The sequence below is a fragment of the Carlito syrichta genome, unplaced genomic scaffold (assembly GCF_000164805.1).
Source record: "Carlito syrichta isolate Samal-C Ts95f unplaced genomic scaffold, Tarsius_syrichta-2.0.1 Scaffold312097, whole genome shotgun sequence".
NCBI lineage: Eukaryota > Metazoa > Chordata > Mammalia > Primates > Tarsiidae > Carlito > Carlito syrichta.
Window position 1 is genome coordinate 84,812 of NW_007256193.1, and position 24,313 is coordinate 109,124.

General features: G+C 45.2%; 2 protein-coding genes across 2 annotated transcripts in view; one reads left to right on the forward strand and one right to left on the reverse strand.

Moving 5' to 3' along the window:
- The window catches only part of NCAPD3 (non-SMC condensin II complex subunit D3), an 80,129-nt gene extending 79,034 nt beyond the window's left edge, over positions 1-1,095 (reverse strand). Inside the window, exon 1 of the mRNA XM_008069540.2 lies at positions 723-1,095. The gene's annotated coding sequence lies outside the window, so the exon portion shown is untranslated. The remainder of the gene's footprint in view (positions 1-722) is intronic.
- VPS26B (VPS26, retromer complex component B) lies at positions 330-23,888 on the forward strand. Its single transcript, XM_008069542.1, has 7 exons — positions 330-495; positions 689-971; positions 10,740-10,896; positions 16,231-16,395; positions 18,900-19,075; positions 21,026-21,168; positions 21,572-23,888. Exons 2-7 carry the CDS (start codon positions 749-751, stop codon positions 21,716-21,718), a joined length of 1,011 nt encoding a protein of 336 aa, XP_008067733.1. The 5' UTR covers positions 330-495; positions 689-748; the 3' UTR covers positions 21,719-23,888.
- The last annotated feature ends 425 nt before the right edge of the window (positions 23,889-24,313 follow it).

The following is a 24,313-nucleotide window of genomic DNA, read 5'->3' on the forward strand; positions in this document are numbered from 1 at the left end:
GTAGCTCAACGCTTATCCAGATAAAGCAATAAGAGAAAAACAACCAAAAGCATTCCGAGAAGACATCTGCACTTCTTTTGATTTTACGAGACATCTGGGCCCAGATTCTGCCGGAAAGAGGCCGTGGCAGCCATGCCAACTGAGGGAGACAGGCCGCGGTCGTTCCACTGCACATGCGCAGTGAGCACACCTCCTGGCGGCTGGGAGGCTAAAGCTGGCGAGAAAGAGAGGTGCGCATGCGCGCGGCATCTTCAGCGCATCCGGGCTGGAACTCGCCTCCCCTTTCCCCCCGCCCGGAGCCGCCGAAGCACCTCGGTGCGTTGCACCGCTGGAGGCTGTGCGGCTCGCAGTGCTGTTCCGCGCTGGACCCCACCCGGTGGGCGCAGGCCACGCACACCCAGCTTTGCGCGGCTGCCCTCCGCAGCATTGCACGGCCGACGCTCGCCAGCTCCCTGATACCGGCTGCTGGGGCTAGCTTGGGACAGGCTCGGCGCGGTGAGCTGCTCCTCGGTGCATTGCTGCTCGCGGCGCTGCAACCCGCAGCCGCCTACCTCCCCCACTCGTGCCCCTCCCCGGTGGAGCAGGGCTGTCGGTCATCGCCCACCGCCCGGCGGCAGCAGCGGAGCGGGCTGCGGTGCGACAGCCCAGCGCGCTCCCACAGCGGGCCCTCTGGCCTTCCTTCCCTTAGGGCAGCCGCCCCGGTGGAAGGGAGCCGTCCTTACCGAGACCAGCCCGGCCCAGCGGTGAGATGAGCTTCTTCGGCTTCGGGCAGAGCGTGGAGGTGGAAATCCTTCTGAACGATGCAGAGAGTAGGAAGCGGGCTGAGCACAAGACGGAGGACGGGAAGAAGGAGAAATATTTCCTCTTCTACGACGGGGAGACTGTCTCCGGGAAGGTGAGCCTTGCGCTCAAGAACCCCAACAAGCGACTGGAGCACCAGGGCATCAAGATCGAGTTCATCGGGCAGATCGGTGAGTCAACCCCCCGGGACCTCCCTCCCCTAGCGTCGTCTGCCAGACCCGGGCGCCGTGTTGGGGGCGGGCGAGGAGCGGGGTGATTGAGGGCTCAGCTCCAGCGAGGCCTCACAGCCTCTTGATTGCAGTCTGAGGCCTGGGGTTCAGTCACAAGTCCCGCCCGTGGGCGACTCCCCCTGCGTTATGTCCTCCCTGCCAAAAGTGACAGCGCACTGCCAGGAAAGTGGAGACAGCCAAGGGCGGGAGAGAGCGTTCTGCTGTGCCTTGTGGGATGGGCACCCTGCCTCTGGGTACCCTCATTGTTTCTTCAACATACTCTCAGCTTTGCTTCTTGTTCCCAGGATTTCAGAATGAGGTGCACGAGCCAGCCTGCAGGTGGGTTTGTTAGGGGAAGACGTCTCTTCCACTACTGGCTTTCCCACTGGCCACCTGCAGCTGTCAGACGCAAAGTTAAGCTTGTCCTTTGAGCCCCACACCCCTGTGTCTCCATCTACCCCCTTTTTCAGATGTGGTGTGGAAGAGAGAGCTAACCAGTTCTTTCTTATCTCATCTCATCTCTAAACCACCTATTCTTGTATATGTTTTGGGAAAGAAAATCTGTAATCTTCAGTTTCAGTCAGACTGCCTACCTAGCCTGCATTTCTTAGACCTTTGTATTGGAATGTGAGTTTTCAGTTTTCTAATTTTCTCCTTAAAGACAAAGAAGTGACGTTTCTGAAACCACAATTAAGTGACAAGAATCTCTCAAAGCTCTTAGCAGTATTTAAATGATTATTCATCATCAAAACTAGACATTAGATGCTAGTAAAAAGAAATAATGATAAAGAAGATTTTAGGAGCTGCCAGTCAAGACTGGGTTATCTAAGACTATTTGGAATCACATGTATTATTAAGATGTTAAAGTACTTCTAAAATTAATTGTTTTTTGTCATTATGTCAAGAGTGGATTCACAGTAAATACCTTGTGGGCTGCAAACATTTCTGATAGAAAAGCCACACCCTATACCACACTGCACGCATAACTGTTTTTAGAATCGTCTTTGGGGAGACTTATTAAACTCTTGTATCCTAGGAGTGCAGCAAAGAATTTGTCTCCTTTTTACATAGGCAGGAAACAATGAGACACAGGAGGAACCCCAGAAAAAGGAGTCGTGTTGGCCTGGCTCTGTGGTCTGCTGCTCAGCCTCAAGCATTTTACCTCTAGTATTTAAAAAAATTAAATCAGGCCAAAGACTGGGTGATCTTACAGGAAGCTTTTTGTAGTTATTTTAAAGCCAGAATCTGAAAAACATGTTACTGAGAAAGAAGTTATCAAGCTCCCATTGAGAACAAGTTAATGTTAGCATGTTTTCTTCTATAATTGTGGTCAACAGGTGGTTGATTATTCTACTTATAGAAGGGCACTTGTAGTTTAAACTATTTTTTTTCTTCCAGTTGGAGTCTCATTCTGTCACCTAGGCTGGAGTGCAGTGGCATACTCACGGCCACTGCAGCCTCGACCTGCTGGGCTCAGGCGATCCTTCTTCCTCAGCCTTCCAAGTAGCTGGAACTACAGGTGCACACCATCATGCCTGGCTAATTTTTTGATTCATTGTAGAGACTAGGTCTCACCAAATTGCCCAGTCTGGTCTTGAAATCTTGGGCTTAGGCAGTCCTCTGGCCTCAGCCTTTTAAAGTGCTGGGATTGCAGGCATGAGCCATTGTGCCTGGCCTAGTTTAACCTATGGAACGTCAAACCACATTCTGTTTTGTTTCAGCAAAAGGAACACTTTGATGCACATTGCTAGCATGCTTTTGGAAAAAGTTGAGAGGGATGTTCCTTTTCCTCATTGTAGTCAATGGGAAAATACATATATTCATGTAGAAAAACTGCTTGAATGCTAACTGACCGCAGAAAAGGGGCTGAAGAGTAAGTTTCACACTTTCTACTTTCCTGCTTCTGGCTTAGATGGCAGGGTAGATGGCAAGGTTTCTCATTAGCAGCACTGTGACATTTGGGGCCTGGTAATGCTTTATCATAGGATGTTTAGCATCATTCCTGGCCTCTACCAACCAGATACCAGTAGCATCCTCCATGTATGGCCCCAAAATGTCTTGAGATATTGCCATATGTCCCCTGGAGGGTAAAATCATATACTAAGAAACCACAGAATAGACAGAATGAATTCAAAGCATTTTATGCTAAACATAATATATGAAATAGCTGAGAAATACTTGCTTATTGAGAAATAGTGTTTTTAAGCAGTCATTTTAGTTATTGCCTTGCTTCTTTGGCTCCATAATATCACTGTAGACAGACATGGTTAGTCTGTGTCTGTACCATTACTTTCAGGTAATAGTACCTTTCCCTTATGTGGAAGATAACCTAGAATGCCACAGGCAATATGAAATGAGCTGTTCTGGGGGAAGAGCGGCAAGGCCTTCTTGATCTAAAGGAAAAGGAGCTGAGGAGGCTGCTTTGCTGTACCTGCCCCACCTGATTTCTTGTCTAACTTTAATCACAATACATTCCTACTGAATCTTCTCAGAAACTTTTGTTTCATCCACTGGTAACTCCTCCTGGGCCCCTGGGCACTCTAGACTAAGTTGACTTTGAGAAAGTTAGGCTCCTTGCTGGGTCTCAGCTTTGTCAGCTACCAAGCAGGAATAATAAAATCACCTAGTGAGAATGTTGGCATGTCAGGATCATGCTTCATGCTCTTTATAGAGGGTTCCTTTATGAAATCAAAGTAGTTAATGTAGTGATGTTTCCATTTCACAAATTCAATGATCAGTCACTGGCTTAACTATTCTCTCTTATACATCATTTACCCCAGTAAGATTGCAGTGTGTATTTACAGGCATATTTCAGCCCTTTGCCTTAAATCTCTTGTATCAACCACATGGGCCAGTCACACCTGGTGTTGTGGATAGAGCCAATCATAGATCTGTGCTTAAATTATATAGTTCACTCTCAGTTATCCATGGTTACACAAGGGCATAGGAATGGAATAATACAGAAGAATGAACAGTAGTATGTTTCTCATTATTTGGCTTTGGGACGTGTTTCTTGATAAAGAACAAGGCATTGGAATAACCTTTCTAGTTATACTTGATGTAAAAAGGGAGTTTATGTTGTTAAAATATACACATTGACAGATAATAAAGATGTACCAGTCTATTTGGAGGCACAAAGTAACTTTTCTTAGACCTTTTTTTTTTTATTATTTAGATAGTGCTTTTGGACTTTTTTTTGAGTTGGAGGTCTCACTTTTTTGCCCAAACTGGAATGCAGTGCCATGATCATAGCTCATGCAGCCTTGAACTACTGTGCTCAAGGGATGCTTCCACTTCTTCCTCCTTTGTGGCTGGGATTGCAGACACATGCCACTACATCTGGCTAATTTAAAAAATAAAAATTTTTTTTGTAGGTTCAGGGTTTCACTATGTTGCCCAGGCTGGTCTTGAACTCCTGGGCTCAAGCGATCCTCTCACCTCAGCCTCCCAAAATGCTGGGATTACAGGTGTGAGCCTTTCTAAGACTCTTATATGTCTTCTGTTTTATTCTCCTGGTTTCCCCAAAGAAGCACGGTGTGAAGTATTTGTTAACTGACCTCGGGGCACCAGAGCGAGGCGATTGAGTGAGTTTGCTGAAGTTGTGGTTATGTGGTTTTCTCCTTCATTGCATTCTTTGACTGTGTAAGTGGGTGGGTGGAACTTCAGTTAGGTTTTGAAGTCTGGCTGAATGGGTGATATTTGGGGGTAAGAAAGTTGGTATCATTGAGCTCTGTCCCCTTTCTCTTGATTTGGAGGCAGGCAGCTGAGGTATAATGTTTGTCCCTATCCTTTCTTACTCTGTAAACTTGCTCTGGCAATGCCATCTGCACTCATTACTTCAGTATCATCAAACTTTCATTGTCCTGACCAGAACTCTCTCTCTCTCTTTTTTTTTTGAGTGGGAGTCTCACTTTGTCACCCAGGCTAGAGTACAGTGGCACACTCAGGGCCACCGCAACCTCCACCTGCTAGGCTTAGGCAATCCTTCCACTTCAGCCTTCCAAGTAGCTGGAACAACAGGTGTGAGCCACCACGTTCAACTAATTTGTTTCATTTATTATAGAGACGAGGTCTCACCATGTTGCCCAGGCTGGTCTCTAACCCGTGGGCTCAGGCATCCCTCTAGCCTCAGCCTCCCAAAGTGCTGGGATTGCAGGCGTGAGCTACAGCACCCAGCCTAGAACTCTCTTCTGAGTTTTATACCTGTCTTTCCAGCTGCCTACTAGACATGTTCACCTGGATACCCCACTGGTACCTCAGAGGTGCATCCAAACCGAAGTCCTCCCTTCTCTTTCTGCCCCAACCCCAGCCCCAGCCCTGCTGTTTCTCCTGTTTTCTCATCTTAGTCCATGTCTCCTGGTTCATCAGAAATCTAGGATCATCTTAGACTCTTCACTCCCCTTCCCATACATGCAGTTAGCTTCTCTCTAATAACTCTGTGATATATCTTAAATTAATGTCTCCTCTCTATGCTACTATCTTTATTATTTCTATTTGTAACAGCCCCCTAACTGGTCTTCCTGCCTTTGTTTTCCTCCCCCTTCAGGTTATCTTCTAGGAGGATGAACTTTCTAAAAGACAGTTCTAGCATTGTCAGTCCCCTCTTTAAAATTCTTCTCCTTGACATCCAAATCCTTCCTGAACTGGCTCTGCTCCTCTTTCTAGCCTTATCTTTCCCTAACTTTTCACTCTCTCCACTTGTAGCTTCCTCAGAATGTCCTGTTTCTTCTAGAATTTGAATGTCTTTCTACAAGGCATTGCCTGTCCCACACAATCTCTTACTTCTTAAAAGCCCAGCAAACATCAGAAAGCCTGCCTTGAGTTCCCCAGGCTGACTTAACCGCCTTCTCCACTGTTTTTCCAGAGGCCTCACTTTTACTTCTTTCCATGCAGTATATGACAAGGTTGTGACTTTTTTTTTTAACTTGCTGTCTTCCTTACTAAATTCTGAGCTCCTGAAAGCCAGGGACTGCCTTCCGTTCATCATAAGTGTAGTGGCTAATCTCTGGTCTTAGTGGATGGCACACAGGAGGTACTTAATAAATATCTATTAGCTGGATACATTAGTCAGATCTAAAAATTTACAGAAACTATTCTTAGGATTTTTTTCCTCCTCTCCTCTTAGAGTTGTTCTAATGAAAGAAAGGAAAAGTACAGATTTGCTTAACTGGTTCAGGGCTGGGCCTCCTGCTCTTGTTGTGGAGGGAATATTGATGAGCAAGGTGCAGCCCTTGATCAGGGCCACTGGGCAGTCAGTGACTCACTCACCCACTGAGGCTGCATTCTCACCGAGGGAACTGGGGTAAGGAAGCGTGCGTGGACACCTATGTCAGGTCACCTGCCTTTGCCCCTTCTCTCATCACATTCTACTTTGCCAGGTTGAGACTGATTTCTTCCTGTATATAAGAACATAGGAGTTGTCAGGCCTGTGGTCATTTGGTTCTGCACTAGCTGCTCAGAGGTAGTGGTTTGAACGTTGTCCCCTGGAAATGTAAAGTCTTTGTTCACTTAGTCGTGCGTGTTTTTCTGTTTTCCTCTAAGTTTTTGAGCTGCACTGGGATCCTCCCTGCACCTAGCATACATTTCCAGTGTCTTAGTCTGTGTTCTAACAATGCTAACACATGTGTGGTGAGGGCATCTGCTGTGTCAGGCCCGTGGGATACAAAGTTCTAAGACCTTGTCACTCTAGCAGTTCATGGCCTATGTTTTTAGAAAGATACAGTAGTCCATAAGGAGAAGAACTATATTTGTGAGAAGAAGATACCATTGTTCAGCTGGAATCCTTTGGGGAACACATGTGGAGGTTGTAAGGCAGACCTGGGCCCCTGTGGAGACTAATGGGGTTAAATAAACCAAACATAATTAGAAGGTTAGATTTGCGGAGGAGGGCTGACACGGACATTCCTCTCCTCCAAAGCCAATAGAGAGTGTCTGGATTTTTATTTTCACTTTTTAATAAAACCATCAGTACTAATCAAGCCTGTACTTTTAAAAACTCCAGAGAATTTCTGTATTTTATTTCATTAACCCTTGAAATACTAAGGAAAAATTACATTAAGATGAAATGGATTGGTTCTGGCCTACTTTAAACACTGCTAGCAGGGCTTGGAGCAGTTCTGCACTTAGCTGAGTTTGGGCAGCCCAGAGGTGCAGGTTTCCCAGGGGCCAGGAGATGGGAGGGTGGGGTGTGGCAGGCACAGATCCTGATTGGGTTGCCAGCCAGCAAACAGTGACTGGGAAAGTGAGGTGAAGAGGAGGTTTCTGGAGGGCTTTTTGCCCTTGCTGACTTATGTTTCTTCCAAGACCAGCAGGAAGCCTGGACTAAATATGGTCCTGGCCCAGCTGCCAAGCTCAGCATCTGTCACTTGTCTGACCTTTGGTACATAGTGGGCTCAGTTTCCTTTTAATGTGGTAAATTCACTTCTCAACCATTTTCACCATGAAAATATCCCGAGTACAGAAGTTATTTCCTCCTGTTGGACTGAGAAGGAAGTCAGACAGGGTAGTTACCTTAACAAAAATATACTCAGTTCCTACTTCTGGCCTGACATGTCTGATCTTTGAGAACTTTGGAGATTGGGAAGCGTTAGGGGATGGCTTGTGATTGCTTCTTTGGAATGGAATAGAGGCAGTTTACAGTCTCTTTAAGGCTCATTCCTCTTGTGAGAACAGTCTTGGCTTTTTGTTTTAATTTATGCAAGAGGAAGCCAAAGTTTCTGGCAAATAGGAAAGAACTGCTGTGTCTGCCTCTTGTCCCATAGTGTTTGTGAAAGCATTGCAAATGGCTTCTAAATGATAGATTCTTTTTTAAAAGGCCAGTCTAGCCCCACTCAGACCATACACAGGCCACTCTTCCATGACATCTGATGTTACAGCATATATTAATGTGTGTCCAGGAGAAAAGGCACTAGGGAGAACATGATGCTATGTAGGGAAGTACTTCTTCTGCCCCAAGTCCCTTGCTGGGGCAGGAGGAACCTTCTGCATCATTGCTAGACTTCATGATGCTGGCAGCTGGAGTGTTCTTTGTGCCTTTTATGTTTTATTTCTAATGTTGCCTTTGGGTTGTGTGATCACATTTGTGTATTTTTCCATCCTTCTCTTCCCATCTTCTTCTGGACTCTGATTTCCCCCTTAAAGTTCATCATGGACATTCTTCTGTGCCCTGGAACTATGGCCAGAATCTAGTACTTAGGAACTGAGGCAGCAGGTTCCCAGGTTAAGGGTTCAGCTCCCACATAGGGGCCAACACCATCAACCAGGGCTCATGTAGCCAGAGTAAGCAGAGGAGTCTTTGTCACTGGGGCTGGCCATGGCACTGTTTCTGCCCTATCCCTGCATTTCCTTACTTCTACTGGGAGACACATTTACTGGATTGCTCACCTTTCCCCCATAGTTTGGAACTGCTATCTTCTATTTAGCAGCTTTGGGGATTATCACTCAGCACCCACAGTGCTGCCCACTGCTGATACCATTTAGTGATTGGAAGAGAAGGTGGATTGTTGATAATAAAAGACTGATTAAAGTGAAACTATACAGGAAACCAGCCATAGACTGCAACCATGGAATACCTTGCAAATCCTTATGGAGGTAGCATTGCCACTGTAGGTTTATTCACACTATTGCCACCTTCACAAGCTGGAGAAATCTTAGGACAGAGCCCACTTTGCTTCAAAATGCTTTCCTGTCAGGGCCAGCTCCTAGACCAGCAATGGGTAGATTTTTGCACTCAGACTGAAAATACCACCTAAAACCATTTTTCTCTTTGTGGGGCTGATTCTTCCCCTAGGGCAGGGCTGAACACTGCTGGCTCTGGGGAGGCAAGAGATCTTGTTTCTTGGGCCCAAGAAGGCTGTGATCCTAATCTTGTGCTGTTTCAGGTGGACCCAGAGCAAGAGCAGCTCTCCCTCACAGCACTAACATTCAAGTTATCCCCGAGAGAGCTCACCTCCTTTGTCCTGGAGATGCCAGGGACCAGGCCGAGTGGGCGGTTGTCCTGGATGCTCTTCTCTGTGGACCTATCTCTTCCTCCTCAAGCAGTAAACTGCAGAAGCAGTGAACATGTTCTGGCTGCTCTGTTTTCCAGTTCTTCTGCTCTGCTGTAGGCTGCATTCTCACACAGGGGTAGTAGTTTGAACTGACATGTGACCATGGATAGTTACAGTCAGTATTAAGAGTTGACCACTGCAGAATCAGGTACTAGGGGCCACCAGGGAGCTGGGGATATGGGCCTTATCTTTAAAGGACCATCAGTCCAAACTGGAAAAAAAAGACCATGTTTATAGTAAAACTTATTACTTAATTAGCAGACTACAAACAGACAAAATAATATAGGGCAAATGGGTGGCGTAAATTTACCATAAAGAAATACCAGAACCATTTCCCAAAGAGGATGAATTTAGAGCAATGCTTCTCAAAATGTAGTACCAGCCCCATGGGAGCTTGTTAGAAATGTCAGTTCTCAGCCCCCCTACCCCACTGCCAACTCCAGGTGATTCTGCAGTTTGAGAACCATTGATTTCCCTCCCCCATAAAGAGACTCAGAGTAACCACTGATTTTTAAAAAAATTATGTGATTATTATTTTAAATTTTTTTTATTTTTTGCTTTAAAGATGTGGGGTACAAGTAACCACTGATTTAGATGGAGGGAATAGCATTAAAATGTCCATGCCAGATTGGCCGGCCATATGCCTTCCTTTTTGAGAGATACCAGCAGTATTTATTATTTGCTATCTACTAGGTACTAGTCTAAGTCCTTTACCTGTATGACCTCCACTGCTTCTCATACAACCTTACAAAGTGGATTGTTTATGACCCCCGTTATACAAGGTCATAGAAATAGATGTAGTCTAGAAGGAGACTTGCTCTAGTCTCAGCTCTGCAGCCAACTCTTTTACTAAACCAGTCATTTGACCACTGTCCTTCAGTTTCTTTATCTGTTCAATAAGGAGATAAGGCCTGTTCAAGCTTTCATGAGATTATTAGAAGGATGGTACAATTAAATAATATACATATGCTTTTAAAAGTTAAAAATGTTAAAAAGAGCGAGGTGCGGTGGCTCATGTCTATAATCTTAACACTTTGGGAGGCCAAGGTGGAAGACTTGCGTGAGCCCCCAGGAGTTTGAGACCAGTGTGGGTGACATAGCAAGATCTCGTTGCTACATAAAGTCAAAAAATTATCTAGGCCTGGTATTGTACACCTTTAGTTCCAGCTACTTGGGAGGCTGAGGTGGAAGGATCATCTAAGCCCAGGAGGTCAAGGCTGCAGTGAGCCAGGATTGTACCACTGCACTCTAGTCTGGGTGACAGGGTTAGAACCCAACTCAAAAGAAAAAAAAGAAAAGTTATTTAAAGAAATGTAGCACTTTAAAAAATAGTTTCCAAGTTTTACATCTTACACAATGTGGCATTTTTGGTATTGGCTTCCATGACTTATTCCTTAGTAAGAGATGCTATCCTCATGTACTAGAGCAAGATTATATGGGTCTTTTTTATACCATGGTATTTCACTATGTAAAACCAAAGAGTTTTTGGAAAGTGGGGAGGGAGGGAGATGAGGGTATGGGGAATGCAGTGAAGGAAGTAGGAGTCAGGGAAACATGGCTAGCAGGGGTCTCTTTTGGAGGTAGGTCCTTCAGAAGAATAATACCTCCAGCCTGGAGCCCCCTTGCTAGGCCCTAGGTAGCTCAGGATCTGATAGAGGAGGGCATTGCTCTCTCTCTACAGAACTCTACTACGACCGTGGGAACCACCATGAATTTGTGTCCCTGGTGAAGGACTTGGCCCGGCCCGGAGAGATCACTCAGTCACAGGCCTTCGACTTTGAATTTACCCACGTGGAGAAGCCATATGAGTCCTATACAGGGCAGAATGTGAAACTACGGTAAGTGGTGCCTGCTACTTTCCCACTGTGCCTCAGAATCTGCCCCACGAAGACAAGGACCTGAGGTTGTCCCCATTTCTGAGGAACTTTGTATGTATAATAAGAAAGAGTATCAGAAGTTGTGGAATGCTAGTAAATGCTTAACTACAGGCTCTCTGGGAGAAAAGCCCCTTGGTTTGTACATTTGTCAATTTCTGTAGTGTAATTATTCCCACCATAGCTACCAATCTCATGTTCGTAAGTGCAGAGGTGGGGAGAGATGTGCAGTAACCACATTTATATAGCATTGCCATCTTATGGAGACACTAAACGCACATTCCCTCAAGAACAGAGTGCACCGTCAAGTATAGAAAAATCAGTAGGAATTTATGAGTCTTAGCATTTATTACCTTTGTTTTTAATATAATTCATTTCATTGTAACTTTACATAATTTAGCTTTAAGTAACTGCTATGTTTAACAGCCAGTTTATAAAATTCCTGAAGATTCAAGAGTCAGTTTTCATAACTGAGCTGGTACCAGCGCATCCCTGGCTGGGTGTCAGGAGACACTGACTGCCATCCAACTCTGCCACACAACTGCAATGTGATCTTGAGCTCTGTAACTCAGCTTTCTGTCTTGAAAAATAGGTAACAGATTTGAATTCTAATTCTATATCTGTTCTTTTCTTCTTTTGGGGGTTATAAAATAAAATGTAACACAGTGTGACAAGTCCTTAAAATGTTAATGGACATGTTATAAGTACATGGGATTGTTTTTATTGTTTTAGTCGTGGAAACTTTGAAGAAAGGGACTGATGCCAGGGCCTTTGGAATTAAAAAAAAAATCTACAGCAGCTATAGACTCCTAGATGTAACCTTAAAATTATGTGACATTACTGGGATAAAGCAGACTCCTCTTGATACTCTCATAAGCTCAGCTCATTTTGTCACCTGAAGGACTGAGCTTATGATGGTGCAGACTACAGCAAGACCTTTACCTCCCTTTTCTTCTTCTGTTCTCTCTTCCATCAGAAGAGTGTAGGCTCTTTTAAAATCTTGGCAGAGAAGTTTTTTTTTTTTTTTTTTTTGAGTTGGAGTCTCACTCGGTTGCCCAGACTGGAGTGCAATGGCCGCTTCCGGCCACCACAGCCTCGCCTGCTGGGCTCCAGCAATCCTTCTGCCTCAGCCTTCCAAGTAGCTGGATTACAGGCATGCGCGCTACCACGCCTGGCTGATTTTTTTGATTTATTGTAGAGATGAGGTCTCGCTGCCCAGGCAGGTCTCGAACCCGCGGGCTCAGGCAATCCACTCACCTCAGCCTCCCAAAGGCGTGGGATTACAGGCTGAGCCACCGAGCCCGGCTAACTATATTTTCTAATTTAACTTCTGTGCAATCTTGTGGCACTCAGAGAAGGCAGCACTAGTGAGGATTATCTAATCATCGTTTAAGATGGACTAGGATTTATTTATTTATTTATTTATTTGTTTTGAGTTGGAGTCTCACTCTGTCACCCAGGCTGGAGGGCAGTGGCACCCTCTCGGCTACTGCAGCCTCAACCTGCTGAGTTCAGGCTATCCTTCTACCTCAGCCTTCCGAGTAGCTGGAACCACAGGCACACGCCACCATGCCTGGCTGATTTTTTTTTTTTGGATTTATTGTTAGAGATGAGATCTCGCCAAGTTGCCCAGGCTGGTCTTGAACATGGGGGCTCAGGCAATCCTCTCACCTCAGCCTCCCAAAGTGCTGAGTTAATAGGTGTGAGCCACCGCACCTGGCCAGATTTATTAATCTTTTTTTTTCCCCCCAGTGGATTTGTCTTAAATGTTTTTAAAACAGTAGAGCAATGTCTCAAAAAAATTAAACATAGAATTACCATATGATCCAGGAGTTCCACTTCCGGATATATATTGAGAATTGAAAACAAGGGCTTGAACAGATATGTTCAAACAGTTTATAGCAGTATTCACAAAAACCAAAAGTTGGAAGCAACCCAAGTATCCATCAGTGGATGAAATGGATAAATAAAATGTGGTATATGCATTCAATGGATATTATACAGCCTTAAAGAGGAAGGAAGTTCTGTCATGCTACAACATGGATGAACCTTAAGGACATTATGCTATGTGAAATAGTGAAATAAGCTAGTCACAAAAGGACAAATACTGTATGATTTCACTTACATGAGGTACTAGAGCATTCAAATTCATAGAGACAGAAAGTAGAAAGGTGGTTGCCTGGGGATGGTGGGAGGGGGACCTGGGGAGTTAATGTTTAATGAGGGCAGAGTCTCAGAGATGATGGGAAAGTTCTAGAGATGGATGGTGGTGGATGTACAACAATGTGAATGTAATTAATACCATTGAACTGTACCCTTAAAAATGGTTAAAATGGTAAATTTTGTGTTATGCATGTTTTACCATAAGAGAGGAAGGAAGAAAGGAATAATACTGTCCAAATTAGATGAAGACTTCAAGATTTATGTTGAGAAAGAGAGGAGGGAACGATGGGAAAATTAATTGAAGACAGTTTATAGAAGATGTGACATCCAGATTAAGAGCCTGTATCTTATTAAAGGCAGAGGGAGAACACAACTAGGGAGAGATGGATGATCTGGACATTTTTCCTGTTTTTAGATGGGGCAGATTAAAGTCATTATGTAACTTCTGGTGGAAGGGAAGAGTGTGGAGGTAGAACTATCAGAAGGCTGTTATGAGGTCCTGAGAGTTTTACTATGGTGGGCATGATGGGAACAGGCAGAAGACAAGGAACTTGATAGACCCCAGCAGCACTTACCAGTGAGTGGAGGTTTACAGCCTTGGCAATGGAGATAGAGGGCTGTCAGGAGGATGAAATGATTTAGTGATAAGATGGCTCATCCAATTCTCGAGAGGAGGTTAAAGTACTGGCAAAATACAGAAGAGAAAAAGTTCCCTAGACATTTGGCAACGCAAACCTGGTGCTGAGGACAGAAGGGAAACTTAGAAATACACAGTTGGGAATCATCTGTTCAGAGGTAATAACTGACACGTTTTCCAAGGAGAGGAGCTCAGAGAGAGAAGAGCCAGCTCCCAGTGGGGATAGTAGAAGGGGGAAGAAGTAGGTGAATCAACGCAGTGCCTTCTGTGGCACCACAAGAAGAGTGTTTCATGGAGGAGGAACTTTTCATACCACATAGAAAAGGCCACTGGATGTGGCAACTGGGAGGCCACAGGTTACTGTCAGCAGAGCAGTTTCTGTTGGATGGTGGAGACAGAAGCATGGGGTTGGTAGCAGTGGCTGTTTAAGAAATCATCACATCAGCATAGGACATGTCTTGTGACAGCCGTCGCTGAAGAAAGCAAGGGAAAGTATGGTTGTTCAGGAGTGCAAGGCCTGGAGAAGGCTTCTGAGATTGGTGACTGTGGGACTGTTTATAGGCTCAGAGGGAAAAGTCTTTAACTAGGGAGAGATGGATGATCTTGGAAAAATCAGAAAAGTAGAAGGATCAAGATACTGGACCAAGGTTCCCACATTGCACTTTACAATTACATGTCAGATGTGCCTGGGCATCAGGATTTTTAGAGCCTTTCTCCCTCCAGGTGATTCTAATGTGCATCCACAAGGAGAGTTCTTGTGCCAGATGGAGGAGAAGAAAAGATCTTGAGAGACAGAGGTGCTACTGGAAAGAGGGTGGATGGAGATGCAAAGACATGCTTAGGCTTTAAATAAGAAACAGCACAAAGCAGAGGAGAAAGAACTATAAATCTTGACCAAGAAGGCCTTCATTTCCTTAGTAGAGTAAAAAACAGTGTCTTCCACAGACAGGGGCTTAGGGAAGCTTGGGAACCCGAGCAGTTAGAAAAAGGTCAGGGATTGGGCACACTGGTTCAAGCCTGTAATCCCAGCACTTTGGGAGGCCGAGGTGAGGTGATTGCCTGAGCCCACAGGTTCGAGAACAGCCTGGGCAACTTGGCAAGATCTCATCTCTACAATAAATAAAAAATTTAGCTGGGCATGGTAGCGCACACCTGTAGTTTTGGCTACATGGAAAGCTGAGGCGGAAGGATTGCCTGAGCCCAGCAGGTTGACGCTGGGGTGGCTGTGAGCAGGCCACTGCACCCCAGCCTGGGCTATGGAGTAAGACTCCAAAAAAAGAAAGAAAAGGGTTAAGGACAGATATCTTGGGCAGTGTGATGTAAGTCACCGAGATAAAGAAAAAGGATTACCATGAAGCAGTCACTGCCACATGGAAGATGGTACTTGGATATGTAGTTGGTCTGGTGAGCATGTCTTTGTAGCTTTCGCCAGTAACACATGACAGGTAGGGGATTATCTAAGTTTTATTAAGAAGAAAATATAATTTATTTATAATATTTGTATTATATTAAAACAATATATTTCATTGGGAAGAAAATTTGAGTGGAAATTTGAGTGAAGGATTTCCCCCCATTAGATATTAGCACAATGTAAGTCAAGGGGACAGGGATGTGAGGAAGCAGTGCTGAACTGACATGCCACAGAAGTCAGGCTTGCTAACCTTTCTGGGGCTGTGTCTCTGCCTTCTTTCTAATCTGTCCCCTACTGCAGCAACCTCCTCTCCAAGGATCCTAGGTTTTCCCAAAGACTTGTTATTCAAATAAACCAGCTCCTCGACGTAAGGTTTGCTCTTCCCAGAATGCCTTTTTTTCTTTCCCCATGGCTTGAGGTATCTGAATTAGCCCTTTTTATGTGTTCTCATTTTCCTCATTTGCTCATCTCCCCCAGTGGTCTGTGAGCTTCCTATGAAACAGTATCTTATCCTGTGCTACCACAATGTTAGCTCAATAAATGTTTACTGAACAAATAGTTAACTTAATTTTTCCATTCCTTATTACTCTCTTAACTGTGAGGGACTTAAAAAAAGGTTTATTGATTGAATATTGCTAAATGAGCAGGTATATAAATCTAAGAGTACGACACAGATCTCTATGTCCCAAAAGCCAGGAGTTAGTTGAAGAAATTAAAACCTGTACACAAATACCTGATAGATAATAGTAAGGGCCATGAGAGACCTAAGAATAACATGCTACTGGAGTTCACAGCAGTCACTTTTACTTAGAGCAGGGTTCTTAACCTGGGGATATAGTCTCCAAAAGGGGATTTAGGGGAAAAGTCTTTGAACTCTCTAGAATTTATAGGTGCAAAATTTTGTATATAGGTGCATATATACATTTTTTTCTGGGAGGAAGGTCTGTAAATTCCTAAAAGGATCTAAAGCCCCCAAAAAGGTTAAGAACTTCTGCAAGGGGTTCTTATGTGGTCTAGTTTGGTCCCTACATCTAAGTAGCCACTGCAGATTGGGAGAGTTTATTCATGACAGCTCCATCTCCTATAGCTATTTCCTTCGAGCCACCATCAGCCGCCGCCTCAACGATGTCGTCAAAGAGATGGACATTGTAGTTCACACGCTCAGCACATACCCAGAGCTGAACTCTTCCATCAAGATGGAGGTTGGGATTGAGGACTGTCTGCACATTGAGTTTGAGTATAATAAATCCAAGTAAGTGTCCTGGGCCCCAAGGTTGTGGAATTATTATTTAAGAAGGTTTGTGGTGACGTGTTGTGGGGAAGACCACAGAAATAATATAATGAATATGGTGTTAGACTAGCTACAGGTAGATTGATCAGGAAATAAAAACTTCATATACTTAAATTATATTAAATTTAGGTGGTATATTTAAGTAAAACTTCCTATGATGCCTTTGAAAATCAAGCTAACCTAACTTGAATGTTGTTTTGGAGTCTAGTTTCAGCTGTTTCCTTCTACGGATGTGAGAAATCAGAATACCATTCCATTATCATTTGTTTCCTCCATGAGTGTCTTTAGAAATCAAAACTGGCCATAGCTTGCTGCTTCCTTCCTATACTAAAATGAATTATAGCAAAGAATACCTGATATATTTTTATAATGGTCTTAAAATAACTTTACCTGGCAAGTTGGGAAAAGAGTATATTTTAAACTTTACTTTGAGAACATCAAAATATTGAATTGCTTATGAATCACAAAACTTTCTGACAGTCTGAATGTTTTTAAAGCATCTATCTTTTGAATATGATACAGTCTGAAAATGTTTGGAAATCAAATATCCAAAAGTAAAACAGGCATACTCTTCACAGAGAACAAAACAAAACAAACCCACAGTCTCTAACTAGGGTTTTCCCTGTGGTGTCCCCGGGCTCACTGCCACCCAGAGGCTGGGGTTGGTGGGAGCTACCCCAGATGGTTCACCTTTGAAGAGGCTGGGAACAGAAGTTTTAAAAACTGGGAACATACTTGGTTCCTGAATAGGGGTGAAGGAAAAAAAAAATCCATTTTTTCCCCTGCCACTGGCCTAGATCCCAGAGGGCCCCAGTAAAATGACTAGTGTGACCCATAGCTGGCCCTGCTTGACCTGAGGCCTGTGGATCAGAGGATGGGGTGCACCAGGAGAATCCTGGCCTGGCATGGGAACAGACTCTTCCCTTTCTCCTCATAGCCTTGGGGCTGTATGGCCCTGCCTGGAAAGGAGCCACACAGAATGCCTGCTCCTGTTGCCCCAGCCACCTGGTGAAGGCAGTGTTTGGCAGTAGAGTCACCTGCAGGACCTCAAAAGAGCCACTGGTTAGCAGTGCATGCTAGACCAAAGCTAATGTAAAAAAGGCTCTGGAGAGTCAGACTGGACACTTCCAGGTTGTGCCTGTACTACAGACTGCTCCATGTTAAATTGCCTGATTTCTATGGCATAAAAAGATCTTGGGATTTGGAATCAGATCCTGTTCTGCCATGAAGAATTTGGGCCAAAGTTAGCAGCTACTAACATTTGTACCTCAGTTTCTCATCTGCAAAGTGAGGGACTTGGACCAGATCAGTGGTCCAAACACACACAGAAAGTGTGAGGTGGAGGAGGAGCCGGGGCCCTGGGTCCTACTGGCTGTACCTTTTCCTTCTATCCAAGAGCAACTTCTTCATGTCTATGACACAGGTATGCTTCTCTATATGATTTTATTCAGAATAAAGGAATGTTCCATTTGAAACCGAAAACCCCTAGAGCCCAGGGTTTCTAAGCTCCCTTGTGAAGTGCTGCTTTTACAGGTATGCTGAGGCTGTCTTCTCAGTGTCTGAAGTCTTTTGTAGACTGTCAGCAGAAGGTGGTGGGAATATTAGGAAGCATGCCAGCCTTGGAACTAGGATCCTGGCTCACCTCCTTTCTCTACCCCCTACTCGCATCCTGGCCAAATGACCTGTTCTCTTCCAACATCCTTTTCTTCACCTGTAATATAAGGAGGCTGAACTCTGGTCTCTGCCAGTATTTTGTCCCATGAGTAGAGCTTCAGGGTTGGAGATCTGGCTATCTTTTTCCCATGCATGATACAAGTTGTGTACATGTAGACTACCAGTACTATTGACTGACCCATGAGTAAAGCTTGAGGGTCAGGAAGTGTTATGCAACGTGGCTAACTTCTTAACAGCTCACAAAGCCATGCCAGTGGAGCCCAGAAAGTAGGCGCTGATGCAGAAGATGATTCGTCCATCTTGCTCTGCTGCTCCTGCCTGGCCTGTGTGGCCCAAAGCAGACAGAACTGTGTGTGTGAGCCACAGAGGTCCAGTTCCCAGAAGACATCATGTGGAGATCAAAGAGGAAGGGAGAGACTGGTTCCTGTTTGTGGGACTGATGTGGGACTTAGAATATCTTTTAAAAAACACATACACAAATACAAAAGGTTCGAAAGCAAGCTACATGCGGAGGTGACAGAGCAGATGAAAAAACATAAACTAATGAAGTATCATGCAGGAAAGACATCCTTTTCATTGGATATGGAAGACTGGAAGGGACAGAAGTCACTTAAATTCAAGTAAATGTCACACTGGGAAACTGTTCTGCCGCTGTGGTGCGGGTGGGGGATAGGTGAGTGTGAACTGCAAGCAGACCTTTAATCAGCCTGCGTGGCAGTGTGCTCTCTACTGAAGCAAAAAGGGCTGGCCACTGCACCAATGTCTTACTTCCTGTACTTTCTGTTCTTCAGATACCACTTGAAAGATGTCATTGTAGGAAAGATATACTTCCTGCTGGTGAGAATCAAAATTAAGCACATGGAGATAGACATCATCAAGCGGGAAACAACGGGCACAGGCCCCAATGTGTACCACGAGAATGACACGATAGCCAAGTATGAGATCATGGATGGGGCGCCTGTGCGAGGTGAGACTCTTGGCCTCAGCCACCACACCTTTTCTCCCAGGCCCTGCACAGAATTACAGAGGGGCTTGAGGGGTTACACTGTCAAAGTGAGATGTCTTCTTATCCCATAATTTCTTATTCTCTCATCATGCTCTGTGGGTGCCAGGAAAGAGGAAAAGGAAGCCTACTTCATCTTTACCCGAAAAAGTTCTACTTGATCTCGTTTACGTATTGGGCATACTTAAGATGTAATCTTAAAAGTTATGTCTATTAAAAAACCAAATTAGGTGAGGTGTGGTGACTCACACCTTAATCCCAACACTTTGTGAGGCTGAGGTGGGAGGTTTGCTTGAGCCCAGGAGTTCGAGATCAGCCTGGGCAACACAGCAAAACTTTGTTTCTACAAAAAAAAAACCAAAACATTAGGCATGGTAGCACACACCTGTAATTCCAACTACTAGGGAGCCTGAGGCAGGAGGATCGCCTGAGCTCAGGAGGTCAAGGCTGCCGTGAGCTGTAATGGTGCTACTGCATGCATTCTAGCCTGGGCAACAGAGCAAGACCCCAACTCCAAAAAAAAAAAAAGTAGTTTGAAAAGTACTGGTTTAGTAGATATAGTTTGAACATTTTACTACTTTTTTCTGTCGACATTCTGACATTCTTGGTTGCTTGGAAGCAAAGGATTCATGGATAGTAGTCACTTTTGTTACTTAGTTCTAGCTCTGGTAAAATGATTTGTTCTCTGAATTCATTCATAAAATATGGAGGAGCACTCCTAGACACTCTGACCAACACTACCAGGTACAGTAGATAGCACTGAGAACTCGATGGAAACAGTCCTCCCCAACCTCCATGGAGCTAACGGTACCTCTGGGATAAGGAGAGTTGAAAGCTCTTTATTATTTGGGTAATTTGTGTAATGATTTGGAAGGAGCAGTCATTTATGTTCTTTTGCTCAGTCATAATCAATGATGAAGAATGTCTCTCTTTGTTTTGAAATGCTTGGTGCTTCCAAGGTTTTATTCAGTTTATCCCCGTAGGCTGTTCCATGCGGAAGAGGATGTGTCACAGATTTGGCAACCCTGGGGACACTCTCAGCAGATTCTTGGGTGTCACTGTGCCAGGGCCTTGGAGGGTTGGGACCAACTCTCCTGACTCTCTGTTGTCCCATTTTTTTCACTTGCTGTGGGAGTAGAGCCAACTGTCATTTTTCCTGTACAGTTGAAATGGGGCACTGAGAAACAATACAAAACAGCAGATAATTAAAAGATAATTTATATTTCTCTTTAGACTACATTATAGGTTTGGCCTTTCTCAGCAGAATGACTGCCCTAATTTCGTTCCACTTATACCAGAAAAGGCATATTGAAGCCGAAAGAGACCTAAAAGATTATGCAGTGTGATTCTTTAATTTTCACATGAGAAAGTTAAGGTCCAAGGAACACAACAGACTTACTGAGAACTCACACACCCAGTTACTAGAGAATAGGGGCTAGAATGAGGATCTTCTGTTTTCAGACCACCACACCACACTAGTCTATAAGAGTGTGGAGGTGTATTTGGGTGGCGTACATTAATTAGGGTGGAGGGAGGTGGCACTAAAACTGCTATGTGATATGGTGAGTTAGCTGAGCTTTGACAGCTGCCTGTTAAAAACCCAATATCTAGACACACACACTGCATGTAGTAAAAGATGCTCTCAAGAATACTCCTATGCTGCTGCCACTCCACTGCTCCTCGTTCTTTTGTTTCGGAGAGGATATTCAGAAGCTGCAGCAAGACCTGGAATGGGATTGGGGAGTCACAGTTTGGCTTTAGCAAACTGCCGGGCAGCAGAGTGCTACTTCTCAAAAGGCAAAAGCATTTGCTTTAAGTGTTCTGTGCCATGTTCAGGTGGCATCTCTGCTGTGGCCAAAGAGTAACTTGATATAAGGCAAAGTGGGTCACTTTGCCCCTTGCTGTGATTCCCAGGAGAGTCCATCCCGATCCGGCTCTTCCTGGCAGGATATGAGCTCACACCCACCATGCGGGACATCAACAAGAAATTCTCCGTACGTTATTATCTCAACCTGGTGCTGATAGATGAGGAAGAACGGCGCTACTTCAAGCAGCAGGTAAGACCCAGGCATGTCCTCCAGGGCCCTGGATGTCTAGGGACAGAAGAGGAAAGCCATTATTTCTGCAGAAGCAGGATGGTACAGGGGAGAGAGATTCTAAGTCTTTGTGCCACTTGTAATTTTGCCAAGAGATAGACTCATTCAGTTACCCGGAATCGCACAGCTAGACTTCAGACTCCCACTTGGGACAGAGTCTGCCTTTTCAGGCCTGACTCGGTGCATCCAGTCTCCCTCTGGCCCACACCAGCAACAGGGAGGTGCTGACAGCTGCTGCCTGTGATAGAGATAAGCAGAGGAGGTTCTTGCCCAAGATTGCCCAGGGCAGAATTGGGAGCCTCTGGGAAACCTGTCCCTGTACCTCCCTCCCAGGTGTCATGTTACCCTTCTCCTGATTCTGCAGGAAGTGGTGTTATGGCGGAAGGGTGACATCGTACGGAAGAGCATGTCCCACCAGGCAGCCATCGCCTCTCAGCGCTTCGAGGGCACAACCTCCCTGGGTGAGGTGCGGACCCCCAGCCAGCTGTCTGACAACAATTGCAGGCAGTAGGCCTGGGGCCAAGAAGCTGCTGGGTGTCCACCCCAGCACCCCCATCTACCAAACACCAGCGGCTGGGGGGAGGGGGAGGACCTTATGAGGCTCAGCTGACCCGTTACTCGCAACCTGAAAACAAATCATGTTTCTGACTTAAATTCTTTTTTCTGAAGAACCTAAGGGGCTTGGGTTGGGAAGCAGTCTCCCTGGGATTCTGCGGCTGACTAGGGAATAGGGAGAGGTAGCATCCTGGAAGCTAGTCTCTCGGGGCGGGGGGAAGAAGAGCCTTCTGTTAAGACTGCCCTTGCAAGAGAGCAGAGAGCACGCATCCTTGGCTCCTGGCTCCCTGAGCTTCCTGATACGGGATCTGAGCATGCCCCTGAGATTCTGAGCTGCCAACAGGGCCCTGGGTGGTCATGTCTTGTACTCCCCTCTGCTGTCCCTGAGGTGTAGTGGTGGGAATTGGGCCTGCCCCATCCTGAATGGCAGGAGGAAGATTCAAGATCAGGAAGCTACCTCTCTGGGAGTCTTGGATGTGGTGCTCTGAAGTTTCCATAGGCCACCTTCTTTCTGGCCTCTCACTGCTGGGATCCAGGCACCTCTCTTCATCTTCTCTGGATTGTCAGTAACATTCTGGAACAGAAGGCTGTGGAAGAGCCTTGGGCACAGAGGCCCTGAGGTCAGTGTCACGCATGGATGGCAGCAGCCAGGCCCGCTGAGGAAGAAGGATCAATGCATGGCAACTGTCTGCCTTCATGTGACTCCACACGGCAACCCCTGAAGTCTGGGTTGTTCTAGGATATTGTTCTATGTGCCCCAACAAGCCCTCAGCAACGAGGGTCTGTTTCCTTTCAGAAGTGATCCCAGGAAGGGGCCTGATCCCTTTACCTCCCTGGGAGTGGACCTTTATTTCTTCTTGCCCTCTATTTAATTTCTAGGAATTGGGGTTTGGTTTCAAACACTTGGAAATTTTGTTCTTACTACCACCCAAGCTCCTTCACCCTCTCCTTACAGGCTAAGGGAAGGACATGTGGGCCTCAGCAGAAGATAGTGCTACCACACTTCAAAATCATTCTGCTTGCCAAATACATCTTCATCTTCACCAGTTGACTGACCCCAGTTTAGGACCATTGGTATTTTTTGTTTATAAAAACATTAGCAAAAATTCTTGTGGATATTCGTTATGCTAGAGAAAAGGCAGTTCTCCCTGTTGCTCTGTGCTTGGGCCTACAGCAGTAAAGGTATTTATTGTCCTTTTCTGCCTCTTCTGGAGATGATAGGAATTACTCTCCTGTTGACCTCCCTTCCCTTTATAGAAAGACCAACCAGACCCCTCTGGCCAATAAGTACAATATCTGGTGGGCTGAGTTCTTACTAATTTGGAATGTAGAGGGGTTGGTTCCTGTGTTACCTTTTAGTTAGCATGGGAAATGAGGACTCCTCTTTTCCTCAAAAATCCATGCAGTCTTGGGCCTTTGGGTAGGGCTCATGGATCAGAGCTGAGATTGGCGGGGAAGGTATTTGGGGTAACTCATGAGGTTGAAAGGGGGGCAGAAAAACCAAGGAAGGTAGGGTTGTTTCCCCCATGCAGGACCCCGAGTTCAGCTGCGACACACAATCCCCATGGGAACAGGATCACCCATCCAGCTGCCCTTGGGTTATCAAAGTTGGGGCTTAAGTGTACGAAGGAGGCAGGTTCTAGTTTCCTTGCCTTTTCAGAGCATATGATTAGACTCTGGTTTGCCTCCTTTTAACAGCTGGTATTCTAACTAGAAACATTTTTCAATTCCTCTGCCTCCCAACTGACAACACAAATTCATTTTCCAGCTTTCCTAACATCTTAAGCCTTTCTTCTGGGAGAACTCAAATTTGCTTTGATTCTCTTAGGCACTGTGTACAGCCAGGTCTTCTGTTTTCTCTTACTCTACACCCATTCTCACCTTCTCTGTCTAACTGTGAAAATGAGGAGAGGCGCCTGTGCCCCTCCCTTAAGGTCCCCAAACCTGGGAGTGCATAGGTACTAAACAAAGCAGTGCAACTTGTAATTAAGCAGCTGCAGTGTTTACATGTTTCTTAATGTGTTGTCTTTTCAATGGCTGTATTTTAAAAGAACCCTTGTTTTAATGGTCTCTCTGATTAAAGGAAGCCCCTGTGGCTTTGGAGGCATTGTGCCCATGGTCCACCAGGTTCTATGGTTTTGTCTGTGTTACACTGTCCTACCTCTGACAATTAGAAAGACATATGCCCTCCCTGACTCCCAACACAGCACCCATACTCTCAGTGCCCCTGGTGAACAATGATTAGCACTTTATTAACCACCTGTTTTAGACAACTACATGACTGAGAAATGAATTCAGGTTTTACCCCTATCTAGCAACTTGTCCTGAACCTGTTCATGGGATGATTTAAATTTCTGTGGGAGCTGGATGACTTCAGGGACAGGTGAGGAAGGCTGGTGTAGAAGACAAAATTCGTTTTACTGGGTGTTACTAGACTGAGCATCTTAGCCCCACACCCTGCTATCCACTATAGAACTGTCATGATGGTAAATGAAGATGAGGAGCCGGCCTGGAGGTAAGAGATCTACAGTGAAGTATTCCATTGCACCCA

Coding starts and splice junctions, on each gene's coding strand:
- VPS26B (XM_008069542.1), top strand. CDS start 749: ATGAGCTTCTTCGGCTTCGGGCAGAGCGTGGAGGTGGAAATCCTTCTG. Junction 19,076..21,025: donor GGATGGGGCGCCTGTGCGAG/GTGAGACTCTTG, acceptor TGTGATTCCCAG/GAGAGTCCATCCCGATCCGG. Junction 21,169..21,571: donor GGCGCTACTTCAAGCAGCAG/GTAAGACCCAGG, acceptor CTGATTCTGCAG/GAAGTGGTGTTATGGCGGAA.